This window comes from Erythranthe guttata, chromosome 8, assembly GCF_056151865.1.
Source record: "Erythranthe guttata isolate IM_541 chromosome 8, IM_541, whole genome shotgun sequence".
Taxonomy (NCBI): domain Eukaryota; kingdom Viridiplantae; phylum Streptophyta; class Magnoliopsida; order Lamiales; family Phrymaceae; genus Erythranthe; species Erythranthe guttata.
In genome coordinates this window covers 15,281,582-15,295,998 of record NC_142540.1, presented here as the reverse complement: position 1 = coordinate 15,295,998, position 14,417 = coordinate 15,281,582, and the positions used below count along the sequence as shown (strand labels likewise).

At 32.0% G+C, this 14,417-nt stretch overlaps 2 protein-coding genes across 8 annotated transcripts; both read left to right on the top strand.

The window, feature by feature from the left end:
- The first annotated feature begins 6,811 nt into the window (after positions 1-6,811).
- LOC105951238 (putative zinc finger protein CONSTANS-LIKE 11) lies at positions 6,812-9,820 on the top strand. 7 transcript variants are annotated; one of them, XM_088821948.1, is made up of 6 exons: positions 6,812-7,596; positions 7,691-7,972; positions 8,605-8,903; positions 9,100-9,287; positions 9,410-9,481; positions 9,566-9,820. In XM_088821948.1, exons 1-4 carry the CDS (start codon positions 7,057-7,059, stop codon positions 9,227-9,229), a joined length of 1,251 nt encoding a protein of 416 aa, XP_088678074.1. In that variant the 5' UTR covers positions 6,812-7,056; the 3' UTR covers positions 9,230-9,287; positions 9,410-9,481; positions 9,566-9,820. The 7 variants fall into 7 exon arrangements, with proteins under 7 accessions (XP_088678074.1, XP_088678078.1, XP_088678075.1 ...); XM_088821952.1 differs by having other exon boundaries at positions 6,819-7,596; positions 7,727-7,972; positions 8,605-8,899; XM_088821949.1 differs by having other exon boundaries at positions 6,819-7,596; positions 7,727-7,972.
- A 2,928-nt stretch (positions 9,821-12,748) lies between these two features.
- On the top strand, positions 12,749-13,552 carry LOC105951574 (antimicrobial ginkbilobin-2-like protein). The gene has a single exon (XM_012975029.2). The coding sequence runs from the start codon at positions 12,771-12,773 to the stop codon at positions 13,497-13,499; it is 729 nt and encodes a 242-aa protein (XP_012830483.1). The 5' UTR covers positions 12,749-12,770; the 3' UTR covers positions 13,500-13,552.
- Positions 13,553-14,417: the final 865 nt, after the last annotated feature.

The window sequence follows — 14,417 nt, the reverse complement described above, 5'->3', positions numbered from 1 at the left end:
TAATTCGGTAAAAGCGAACCGAAATTTCGGTACGCCAACATTTCATATTGTTTATCGAACTTAATATACGATTTGATTCGGTAAATAACCGAATTACATAAATTTTATGTAAAAATATTTAAAGAGGGATGAGTCTAATTACCCAAACAAGACGGTTTGTTTTTCATAATTTGGCGATACTTTGGGGGGTGGCCGTAATTTTCCCATTAATTAAGTAGTTGAAATTTTTTATAGGGTCATTTGATATACACCCCTAATATGGAAAATATATAGGGCTATGGTCACCCCTAAAATTCTTTCTTCGAGATACCCCTGAAGAAGTAAAAGTACTATTGTGCCTTTATATACAATTTTCGTCCAACTGCATTCAATATTTTTGCCAACTGCATTCATCATTATGGCCACCTGCATTTATCATATTTACAAGTTTTTTGAATAAAAAAATATAAATGTTTATATATACCCTCTATTTTTTTTTTTTTAAATTTTTTATATTATTTTTTTTAATTTAAAAAAATAAATTTTCAATAAGTTTCATGTACAAAAATTGACTAGAAATGACTATACTACATGTTCTATATATAGTCATGTATAGTTATATATAGTCATGTATCTTCTTTTTACTCCAAACTATGTATGGTCATGTACTTTTTTTTTACCCCAAAGTTATATATAGTCATGTACAGTACATATGTAGTCATGTATTGTCTTTCTCCCCAAAGTTATGGTGACCGATTATATAGACCTATGATTACATAAAAGAGATTTCATCTACATCACCAACAAAATTCAAAATTTGAATCTTGATATCATAAATCAATTCGAACCCACAAAAAATTGGAAAATTACAATCATCAACATCACTATACACGAGTAAAGTAATTTTGACTAAAATCCCACTTTTCAACACGAGAATGGCTTGCTTTGAACGACGAACACAATGTCAACTCCCCAAACACTTACTACATAGTAGTTCAAACAACCTCCTCCCCGTGTTCCGGATCCACCTCGCGATGTCCAAGTGAATCCCCCTCGGGATCCAACACTCGCCGATCCACCGCTCCCTGCTCCGCGAACGGTTTATATAACCGAGGAAACACTCCAACATATGATAGTAGAAGCCTCTACTCGCGCAGCCGCTGAGGCAGTGAGCCAATACATCGCCACAATAGAAGTAAATGCTCCCTTTGCGATGCCACCCATGCCACAACAACCTGTCCAGAACAACGACCACCGAAAGTGTGTCCTCATCCACCTCGGACTCACGGTTCCAGATGCAGCAATCCACCAATCACATGGGGAACGTCCCATACAACAACGCCAACGCTCACCCCAACGGGGTAATGCATCTCACGGAGAGCTCTAGGGGTGGAAATAGGATTTGAGAGTGGGAGAGGAAGAGAGAGACGCGAAGTTTAGGTACTTCATGTCGCCCAGGAGGTATGTCAAATTTCTGAAAACAAGTGAGGAGATATGTACAATGATGTAATCTCCTTCCTATTTAGTTCAACATATTTTTCATTTGAGGGCTCCATCAAATAATGCCATAAAAATAGCAATAATATGTTTATTTTTTTTTATTTTTTTATAAAAATAAATAAATTACAAAAAAAGATATTATTTTTTATTATAAAAAAATAATTTCTTTTGAGTAAAAAACAATAACAAAAATTAATAAATAGGGTCTTTCTAGGGTGAGACCAAATGTGTTCTAAACTTATATGAGATATGTATTAATTACAATTCATTTTCTAAGATTAAATCTGGACCCTAGGAAAATAACATGGCTTATGTTCTAAAAAATAAAGTACTTTACCAAATTATCCTTCGATTTTTTTTTTATTAAATTAATATAAAATTGATTAACATTGAATTGTCTAATGTACCCCCTACTATATTTTAATTAAATAATTAATTTCAATTCACTGTGACAGAGTTTTATTTGATAAATAATCGAAAAAAATGCATTCATTAAGGATTGAACTTCTGACATTTTAATACATTCATCACTCCTAACCATCCAAGCACATTAACTTATTATGATAAATTTAACCATAATTGTATAAATACTGTTAATTAAAATATTAATTGCAACATTCATTGTTATTAAATGATATTAAATAAATTATTAACAAATTTAATATAATAAAGTTTGAAAAATATAAAGAATTGCACTTCAATACGCCAAACATCTATCATTAATTATATAATATTAGAAATATTAATAAACTCCACCATTTAAAAATGTAAAGAATGCTCAATTAAATATAAAAAAAATGCATAACTTAATTCAAACTCACTTATGTTATTAAATCGATAGTGTGACAAATCCAAATAAAGAATAAAATAATATATTTATTTAGAAGAAGAAAAAATTATAACTCATTCCAATTAGTAGTTTTCTTAGTTTAAGATAAAATTATATACTACAAATACTATATTGTGAATTTTCTTTTAATATTTAATTTAATCAAATAGTAAGATTTGAATCGATTAAGTTCAAATCCTTTCAATTAGTAAACATTATTCAAATATTTGAATCGGTTGCTTAACTATTGACATAACGTGTTACATAATTGATTTAACTATTTATAAGTAATGTCTAATATCTTTTTAATTCAATTTTGTCATAAAAAATAATAAATTTAATTCCTAACAGTAAGAACCTAACGTAAATCGTAATATTTTATTAAAGTGTAATATTTGAACCAATTAAGCTCAAGTCCTTTCAATTCGTAAACATCATTCAAATATTTGAATCGATTAATTAGCGCGCTCAACTATTGACAAGAACATCTTAATCAAATTAACTATTATTAATGAAAGTGTAATACATTTTTAATTCAATTTTATCATAAATAAATAATTCCTAAATTACGTAAGAATCAAATCATAAGATTAATTAAAGCGTATGATTTGAATCAATTAAGCGCAAATCCTTTTAATTTGTAAACATTATTCAAAAATTTGAATCGATTATGTTCAACAACTGACAAGAACGTATTAATCGAGTTACCTATTTATAATTAATGTCTACTATCCTTTTAATTCAATTTTAACAAAAAATAATAATTTAATTCGTAAAATCGTAAGAATCAAATTGTAAATCGTAAGATTTAATCTAACCATGAACCGATTAAATCTTACGATTCTTACGAATTAAATATTATTATTTTTTATGATAAAAATCAATAAAAAAAGATACTAAACTTTAACTATACATAGTTTGATTAATACGCTAATTGTAAATTATTGAGTTTATCGTGAGTCGGAGGCAGTCATGCACCGACTCACGATAAATCGGTGCGGCGGTGATTAATCAGAGATAAATCGAAAATAAATCGGTTTTTAAATTTTAATATAATATATTTCTAGATATTATATATTAAGGCTTATTTTACATACCCCCTAGCTACCAAATAAACTAGGGATAAACACAAACCAAAATCATCATTTGACATACCCCCTGGAGAGGCGAAAGTACGTTACTACCCTTATATGCAATTTTCGGTCAAACTGCATTCAGCATTTCTGGTCCTGCATTTAGCATTTTCACTGATTTATTATTATTATTATTATTATTATTATTATTATTATTATTATTATTATTATTATTATTATTATTATTATTATTATTATTATTATTATTATTATTATTATTATTATTATTATTATTATTATTATTATTATTATTATTATTATTATTATTATTATTATTATTATTATTATTATTATTATTATTATTATTATTATTATTATTATTATTATTATTATTATTATTATTATTATTATTATTATTATTATTATTATTATTATTATTATTATTATTATTATTATTATTATTATTATTATTATTATTATTATTATTATTATTATTATTATTATTATTATTATTATTATTATTATTATTATTATTATTATTATTATTATTATTATTATTATTATTATTATTATTATTATTATTATTATTATTATTATTATTATTATTATTATTGTTATTATTATTATTATTATTATTATTGTTATTATTATTATTATTATTATTATTATTATTATTATTATTATTATTATTATTATTATTATTATTATTATTATTAGTATTATTATTATTATTATTTTTTATTATTATTATTAGTATTATTATTATTATTATTGTTATTATTATTATTATTATTATTATTATTATTATTATTATTATTATTATTATTATTATTATTATTATTATTATTATTATTATTATTATTATTATTATTATTATTATTATTATTATTATTTTTATTATTATTATTATTATTATTATTATTATTATTATTATTATTATTATTATTATTATTAATATATATATATATTTTAATTTTTTTCTTCAAATCAATATGTTTACTGTACTGAAATAATAAAATGTAACTACATGTAATTGTAATAAACTATAGTAATTCGTAGTTATGTTCGTTTTTCCCCTCATATTTCTAGTCGATCAATTGCATACACACACGAATACTGGCTTATACAAAAGAAATTCATCAAACTCAACAACAAAAATTTACAAATTTTAATATTTTTATTATAAATCAGCTCAGAACCAATAAAATACAAATCGAAAATACACAAATATATGCATATGTAACTACATGTAACTAGTAATGTATAGTAATATATAGTAATGTACAGTAATGTAAACAATCTGTTGAACATTGTAACTTGAAGCAGATGTAACTTCAATCAAATTTTTGACACATTCAGGAAGATGATCAATGACTTTCATTAAGGTGCACTGCAAAATCAAAACAAAAAAAAAATTATTTTAGTGCAAATCAACAAAAATTGAAGAAACATTAAAACACTTAAAAATCAGCAAACACTAAGAGATCGAGAGATAGAGAGAGAGAAAGAGAGGCTATTGCTGGAAAATGCTACGAATTTTAAACCAAACAGCCAGTGACTCATCACCCCAATCGCCTCCTACGAATACCCTAGCCGCCGCCAATAACCACCCAAGGTTTCGCGCTCACAAATGAAAAAAAATATAAAATAAATCTGACAATATAAAAATGAACGAAATTACCATCAAAATATAGATCTCGACAAGAGGAATTCAACGGTGGGTAGCCCGTCAAATTCTGACTGCTGGAACACAAAACACACCTCCAGCAAGACCCACCGTCGTCGAAATATGCGTCGACTGAAAAACAATTGCAGAAACATATCGACACTCCAAACTGAATGAAATCACCACTAAAAGAAAGAGCTCGACGAGAGGAATCCAACGGTAGTTAAACGATCGAATTCCGACCACTGGAGGGAGAGTTATAATGACTCTAGGAAGCAATTTCGCCCGTTGGAGATATATGGAGGCCGCGTGATTTGAATCTGGGAGTTGAGAGAGAGGAAGAGAGAGACGAATGTGAGTGACTAGAGTTTAAAACTGATTTTAAAAGGGCATTATAGGTACTTCAGGCTGGCCGATGGGGGTATGTCAAAATATTTTCGAAATGAGGAGGGTTTCTCCTAAAGTGTAATCGGCTTGATAGTTAGTTCAATATAATTTTAAAATGAGGGGGGTCTGCAAAATAATCCCTATTTATAAATACTCAAAACATGTATAAAAAGATATATCAACACAGTTATATATCTTATATATCTTAATAACATAATAAAAGTTTAATAATAATAAGATCATAATACATAAATATCCATATAAAATATAAATAAAAATGCAATTTTTTTGAATTTAGATTTATTCTTGAACATTCCTGGCATACATCATTAGTTCTTTAACAGTAACAGTTAACAAAAACAAAATAAAGCATAAACTATTTTTTTTTTTTATTAAAATCCCAACTTTTGTTTTGAATAAAAAAAAAATACCGATTTTTGCCATAAAGTTTGACCTGCCTTAAAGGCTTGATCGCCTCAGACCCCCTAAAACCGCCTCACATGTAAAACACCGATTTTTCAAAACTTTACACTAAAATCGTAAAGGTTTGGGACAGCCTCCACCTCGGAGACCGATTAATCGACCGTCTCGGCCGATTTTTAGAACACTGGTTATTAGTTTTACTTTTATCGACGTTGATGTTCTTATTTTCGGAAAATTATAAAATTTTCAGAAAATTTCCGCTAAGTTTTGAAATTTTAAAACTTATTTGATTTCCGAAATTCCAAAATCTCCCCGCCTTTAGGAATTGAATTTGAAATTGATTTTGTACTTCCAAAATATAAAAAAAAAATCTGAAAAGACTAATTATGTTCCGATCCATCCGACTTTCACATCAAACTATGTTGGTTGCGGAATAGGTCAATTAATGAGTATTATCAGTCATCTTAAACTAAAAATAGAAATCAATTTTATCATATAATAATACAAATCTTTCAATCTGTTTACTTCTGTACGTTTTTCGAATTTATAATATAATAATTCGATTAAAATTTAAAAATATGTATTTATTTGAGTAATTGTTAATGAATACACCTGGAACGTATTTTTAGACCGCCGTTGAATTTATAACCTAAAGGCTAAAATTGTGGTAGGTCCCGTACACTCGAAAGAACGCCCGCCACACGTATGGCGCGTCCAATCTGACGAAACGCTCTCCGCATTTACCGGGTGACGTGGCAGCAAACTTGTGGCTACAATTCACTGTTGCCCGTAATTAGCGTTCCTGTCCATCAAGCCGGCCCAAAGCTAATTGTTATTTTTTGCCCCTTCGTTAAGTTGTTTTCCACGTCAGCACCAAAAAATCAATTATCCACGTGGCGAAAACCCAGGACCTCGTACTACTGAACGTGAATAAAAAGAAAATGAACCTCACTCACTACACACAGAAAGGAGCAGAGAAACACAGACTCCAAAAACCTCTCTTCTTTTTTTTTTTTTCTTTTTTTTTTTTTGGGTTTTCTAGAAATCATCAGTTCTTTGCTAGTGGTTGAGATTCTTTTAATCATTCCTTAGAATATTAATTATAATATTGTTTTTGTTCATTTAAGGAATTCGATTTATTTGTTGGCATTATTAATTCAAGAAAACACAAAAAAAAAAAAAAAAAGAAAAAAAAAAAAATGGGTGAGCTGCCTGTGCCGGCGGCGATGTGTGAATTTTGTAGGGTGATGAGAGCAGTAGTGTACTGCCCTTCAGACAGAGCTCGTCTCTGTTTGCAGTGCGACGGTGTTATCCACTTAGCCAACTCCTTATCCGTCAAACACTTTCGCTCTCCTCTCTCCTCCTGGGACATCTCCCAAACCCTACCCCATAACGATTCTCTCTCTCACGCGCCGCCGCATGACACCGCCGCATGCTCCTGTTGCTTTGACAACCACCGTCTCGACTTGGACTTGGACGGCGGCGGTTGCCCCCCTCTTCCCGATTTCTTCAAATTCCGGCCTTCTTACAATCTTGATTCTCGGGCCGTGGGTTGGCCTTCTTCTTCTTCTTCTTCTTCTTTGTCGGGCGGAATGATGACGAATAACACACTCCACGATATGGCCGCACGTGTGAAAATGATGCCAATGTCTCTCCCACCATCGCCGCCGTCTCTCTGCGGGGATCAGAAATGGACGACGCCGTTTAACGGAGATCACGTGCCGTTCTTGCCTCAAAAGGTGAATTTATTTCAGTCTATTCTCTCTCTAAATTTAATAATTGATATGTATTGATTTATCGTACACGTTCACTGTGTGTATTTTGTCAATCCAGAGTGGTATTATTGATATTGATAGTCATGTGGTGAAGGATATTGGGGTTCAAGAGAATGAGTTTCTATGTGGGAATGTGGATATAGGTGATGACATTAGCCTTACCTTCGACTATGAAATATTCGATAGTTTGCCGAATCAGCCCCGATTTCCGACCAACGACGATGGTGGAGTAATCGACGGACTACTTACCGATAATAACAACAATAATAATAATAATAATAATAATACCTTATCCGTCACGGAATCTAATACACCTCTCATCGACACCGCTGCTTTGGAGGTTCGTTTCTAACCCTTGTAATTAACACCTTCGTAGATTTATCTTCTTTTTCATCTTTCTATTAGAGGATCAACATCATATCACACTGCAATGATGGAGCCAGCATAAGGTCAAGGGGGCCACCACCATCCTAATATTCGTCAAATCCCTAAATTTTATATAAAAATTAAGAAAAACTCATGTTAGTAGCACATTTAATTAATGAATCCGGCCCTGCAGACTTAAAATCCTGGCTTCACTGTGGATATGCATGCATTGTAATGTAGTGATTTATGTTTTTAGTGGAAAATATACTCTACAGGGGTGCGCCTAGTTTGTACTCGTTTTGTGCAACAATACAGTTTCTGATGCACGACAATCTGATATATACAAGTCAAAAAACACATATTATGATCATCTTGCTTCAAAATGTGGAGTTAGAATTGGATAAAACGGGTACAAAAGTGATAATATTCCATATAATCTCGACGATTCCACTAATTTTGAAACCGCAAGGGTGGACGTGTAAGAAGATTTATAGTTGAGAGGGTGGTAGTAATTACCTATACAGGAGGAGGGTTTTCGTAATTTGACCATGCCTCAGGGGTTCGTTGTAATTTACCATTATAAAATGAAGTTGTGTTTATGTGTAGGCATCATCATCCGTACAACAAGAATGCATTGCTTTTCAACCTCAAAATAACTGCATGATTATGAACCCGAACGTTGGGGTTGGATATGCAAATAATGGACAAGTCCCTACAAGCATGCCGTTAGCCCTATCTAACATCACAAGGGAAAGTACTACTAGCACTTCTGAATATCAAGATTGTGGTTTGTCACCTTTATTTCTCACAGGCGATTCTTCGTGGGACTCTAATTTCGAACCTAGTTGCCCACATGCTAGGGATAAAGCCAAGATGCGATACAATGAGAAGAAGAAGACCCGTACGTATGTAATTTACTCACTCTCCCTTTTCTTGTTTTAAAAATCGAATAATTTTCTTATGAAATATCTACTTCAAGGATCGGTATGTTCGAATTTCCTTTTTTTTTTTTTAATGTGTAAAAGTTGTTTGCGTCGGGCTTTATAGTGGTGATTGTTGTGTCGATTCTGTGAATGAATCAGCGCATTTGTAAAAATGTAGGTTTGGTAAGCAAATAAGATACGCTTCGCGTAAAGCAAGAGCCGATATCAGAAAGCGTGTTAAAGGTAGATTTGTGAAGGCCGGTGAAGCATGTGACTTTGAAACCGGCGGTGAAACAAGGCCTTTCTAAGCCAAGTCGATTCATCTTTCTTTCTTTTGTGGATACACAATTTTTTTTAGGCATAAAGGTATGCGTAAATTGTATATTTGAACCCCTTGTCGTTATACGATGATTCCACTAGCCAACATCTAATCTTGATTAATGGCAACCAAACGAGACCTTACTGGATACATTTCATTTTTTTGATAGGGCAATCTATGGTATATATGCCTCGCGGTAGGAGGGACCGCTCGACCAGCTAAAGAAACCACTGTGATTGAGGTTAGTTTGATTCTTTGTATACTCTTCTTGTTTATTAATCTACGGTGGTGGTTTAATGCATATTTTGATCTGTATTTTTTGAAGGGCCGGAAGTCAAAGACAATCGTCCCAAGAGATCGTTCTAGTTTAGTTTTCGTGGTTTTATGAGATTGAAAACGATAAATAGAACACGCAATTCCTTAATAATACTGGGAATTGCTGTTTCTGGTTTTTTTTTTTAATTAATTAATTTATTTAATTTATTCTTTAAATCTTGTTTTTGACGTTAGACAATGATACCTCGACTTAAAAGGGGTTATTTGTCTGAGGTTAAAGGCAAATAAAATAGTTAGTTCACGCTAGTGTTGTCATCGCCGCTGTCGGAGAATCAAATTGCAACGCAGACTACGGCACGATTGTTAGTGATATTATTCGAATAGGTTCCACGCTAATGGTGTTCAGAGCCCAGCATATTGCTCGGGAAGGCAATAAGGCGGCGCACGAGATAGCAAGATTATCGAAAAAAGAAACTTATGACATATTAATATTATCAGATAGTATCCGTTCTATTATTTCTGCCGAATTGGCTTTATAAATGAAGTTTTTTTGACTCTAAAAAAAAAATTATATAGAAGCACGAATGCTTAAAGATTATGTTATAGTTTCAATTATTCGGTCTTTCTCTATTAGTATTACCGAAACAAATCAATCAAAATCGGCTTCAATCGAGCAGTATACCATTAGGATTACCCTAGCGTTAACTCCTTTTGTATACTCCTTTCGTATATAAGATACTGTAAAATTTGTTTGACTCCTTTTATTTTTGTTATGTTGATGATTAAAGATATTAATTAGAGGGTCTAAATTAAACTGATGTTTAACCTTTAATATATTTATTAAATGTATTTTTACAAGAAAATCACTTTAAATTTACTTAGAATTAATAAGAAGAAGAAAAAACCTAGCTGAACTCGGTTGAACCGGTTTAACCGTAAATCAGTTAGCTAGTTGCCTAATCCAATGTCTAGTTCGATTTTAAAAACATTATTTTATGAGAGTCGAAACATTAGAATTTCTATATGTATTTACAAAATTGTCCTTAGAAATAGTAGTAGGGCCAATGATATCACATTGCACCAAAAGGCGAAATCCCTCGCCCCTAGGGCCCCCATCCCTTGGCCCGATAAGTATTTGATGGAGGAATGTAAATAATGGTAACTCAACGGTCCGTTAAGGTAGCGGATCCGGATCTGGTGCCCACAAGGAACCAACCATCATCGAAGTTGAAATTCCCACACTGCGACTGCCAGGATCCGATCCTAGAACCTTGCACCAACTTACCACCTCCGGAACCAGTTGAGCTACAGCCATGCAGGCCCAATGATATCACATTAGTAATATAGTGAGTGGCCTATGAGCAAATGAGTTTAGAAGTAAAATCTTATGATAAGAACATTCCAAAATAAAAGACAACTTTGGGACAAAAAGAAGAAGTCAAAATCTTGATTTGAATGGTTTGCAACTTCACATGGAAAAAGTCATAAAAGTTCAACTCCCGGTTACATCTTTAATAATGTCATCTAGAAGAAATTAAGTCATAGGTTTTGTTTTGGATATGTAGTTATTTATAGTAGAACTAAAAATTTAAATTAAGATCTTGAATACTTCCAACAACTTAGGTGCAACTGTGCAACATCACATGGAAAAAGTCAACATTTTCAAACGATTTAGCCGTAAATCAGTTGGCTGCCTACTTCCTTGTCCAAATGATTTTAGAATTAATTATTATTTAATGAGGCAACTATTGTCCTTACAAATTATGCCATGTTATAAGTCATTTAGTGACGTATTATTTTTAGAGAAAATTCTTTTAGACCTAGAATCTTGTGATAAGAACATTCCAAAATTAAATAAGAATTTTAAACTTTGGGACAAAAAGTAAAAGGGGTAAAAAAGTAAATATTTGCATTTGAATGGTTTGCAACTTCACATGGAAAAGGTCATAAAAATCTAACACATGATCGCATCTTTAATGTCCTTTAGAAGAAATCAAGTCAAAGGCTTGATCTCAAGTTATATAGAGTAGAATAAGGCCTCGTTTACTTACCTATATTGGATTAGATCGAATTATATTAGATTAGATTGGATTAATTCCCTACTCGTTAATTAATTAATTAGTTAATAATATGTTTGTTTCTTTGGATTACATGTTGTGTTAAATTTATTAAAAATTCTGCTATTATATGTAACTTGTCTATAAAGTCTTTTACATAATAAAATTAAATTATTATTTTGAGGATAAACTAGTAATTTCCCATTCATCCCCTTCAAAATTAATTGGGGGGGGGGGGGGGGGGGGGGTGGTCCGTAGTAGCAGCGGACTTGAGTAATGTCGAATTCTACCAACCAAACATCTTGCTATCTCCTACTGCTTAGTTAATCTAACCTAATAGTAGCAAACAAACGAGCCTAAGGATGGAAATCGGACGAAATGACTCAGAAAAGTTTTTCTCCAGAAAGTAAAAAATGGCTTCCAATTTCTGTTCCAGAAAAATAGGAATGCAAAAACTCATTCCGATTCCAGAACGCCTCATAATCAGCGGAATTTTGAAAATTTCATTAGTTTTTATAATCTCTTGTTCCAAATTCAGATATAATGAAAAAATTCACAATATTTTTCATTCGAAATTTTATAGGAAAATGGAAGAATCAAAAGAGACAAAATAAATACAACCACTACAAACAACAAATTGAAATAGAGATTTTCTAATAAGAAAAAATATAAGAGACTTTCTGATACCAATTAATATTTTCAAAGATTTTAATTTACTTGACCTTTCAGTATTTATATATTTTTCATATATAATATAACATAAGTTATATTATAGAATTATAAAATATATCATAAAATCATATTATATATTTTAAAAAACAATCAAAAATATATAAGCCTAAAATCGGATCGAAAATAAAAAATTCCAGTAATTTAATATACCATTAAGATTATGTTCCAAATGAATTCGGAAAAATTGAAAGTCGGGTCTCCGGAAATCATAATGAAAATAATGTTCCAAGTTCGGATAGTTTTAGATTGGAATATTCCATTCCGATTTCCCTTGAGTAGAACTAAAAATTTAAATCTTGAATACTTCTATATTGTCAACTAATTTAGATGCAAAGTCACATTGAAAAAGTCAGCATTTTCATCTGCAAAAAGACCTTATCAACTTCATATTTAATTATTGCACTATAAATACATATCCACACCAATTGTAAAATCATAAAAAAAAAATCATCAACTCAAACAAACATGGCTTATTCATTCATTCTTCCAATTCTAATAATCTCAATAAATTCTCTTCTCATCCAAACAGCCCTTTCAGCATCCCCACTTTTCAGCATATGTTCCAGCACTCAAAACTTCACCACCAACAGTCTTTATGAGAGAAACCTTAACAAACTCTTAGGTGATCTCTATTTCAAGACCCCTCCAACCGGGTTCGGGTTCGGATCATCGGGTCAGTACAACGACCGGGCTTACGGGCTCTCCCTCTGCCGCGGCGACGTCTCGACCAATGACTGCAAAACATGCGTCGTCGAGGCAAGCAGCCAGGTCACCAAGATTTGCCCCAACCTCAAAGGGGCCGTCATTTGGTACGACAACTGCTACTTGAAATACTCCGACGTCAATTTTCACGGCACGATCGATAATCGGAACAAATTCTACATGTGGAACTTGAACAACGTGAGCACGAACGCCGAGCTGTTTAACCAGAAGACGAGAGAGTTGATCGGAAATCTGTCGACGAATGCTTCTCGAACGAGTAAAATGTATGCGCATGGGGAAACGGATATCGGGATTGAATCGAAAATATACGGAATGGTTCAATGCAGTAGAGATTTGTCGAGAGATGATTGCAAGAAGTGTCTCGACGGCGCAGTGAGTGAGCTACCGAGTTGCTGTGGAGGGAAACAAGGTGGGAGAGTTGTTGGCGGGAGTTGTAATATTAGATATGAGATCTATCCTTTTCTCAATTAGTTTTCATGTTTATATATATTCAATAAATGATTTGTAATTTTGATTGAATTCAGTAATTTCATGTGTTTATTCAATAAATATTATTGTGTAATTTTAATTGATTTCAGTAATTTGTTTGTGGCAATCATATATTCACATTCGTTCGAAAAAATTGTACTCTAGCGAACTTAAAAGTTAATTAAGTATCACAATTATATCCTTACCTTATTATAACGTATCTTAGAATTTAACTTCCTTGAGATCACATTCTCAATCACACCCACAAATTCCGCTCCACAATTTTTTTTTTCTCTCTAAATTTTATTTTCTCCTTTTTTTTCCTATTCATCGTTGCATCTCTCCTTCCGTTCAACCCTTCTTTTCTCCCAATAGCCCCAACCCCAGTCTCCACCCGAGGACACCCCAGCCCCCATCGGCGCCACCCCAGCCCCCCACCAGCGCCGCCCCAGCCCCACCTGATGCCGCCCCAGCCCCCCCCTCTCCCCCCCCCTATTTCATCACTCTTCATCGTCGTCGAATGATATCTATGCGGTTGTAGAAAAAAGGTAATTTTTTTTTTCCCTTTCAATCATCTTTTCAATGGTTATAGGGTTTGTGGGGAATGTTCTTATTTGATAAAAACTAGTAATTTCACCCGTGCGATGCACGGGATTAGAACAAAATTAATGCAAAATAATATTTCGTTTATATCATAAATTTAAGGTGTCAAGATTAGAATAGTTTATATTATTAATTGCAGAAAGACCATAAAAAAATGGAAATAAAGAACTTTTCTAGTCAAAATTTCATGATACATCATAATAAGCAAAAAAAATATTGCATAATTATATTGTCGATTATTTTCCCAGCATGCAACGAACAATTCAATGCATCTAATAAAATTAACACAGTAACAATCACTTGGTTGTACACTTGTAG

What these genes read in the sequence shown, in the direction of transcription:
- LOC105951238 (XM_088821948.1), top strand. Translation starts at nt 7,057, where the DNA reads ATGGGTGAGCTGCCTGTGCCGGCGGCGATGTGTGAATTTTGTAGGGTG. An exon ending in TGCCGTTCTTGCCTCAAAAG is followed by an intron (nt 7,597 to 7,690) that starts GTGAATTTATTT and finishes TTGTCAATCCAG; the next exon opens with AGTGGTATTATTGATATTGA. An exon ending in GAGAAGAAGAAGACCCGTAC is followed by an intron (nt 8,904 to 9,099) that starts GTATGTAATTTA and finishes GTAAAAATGTAG; the next exon opens with GTTTGGTAAGCAAATAAGAT.
- LOC105951574 (XM_012975029.2), top strand. Translation starts at nt 12,771, where the DNA reads ATGGCTTATTCATTCATTCTTCCAATTCTAATAATCTCAATAAATTCT.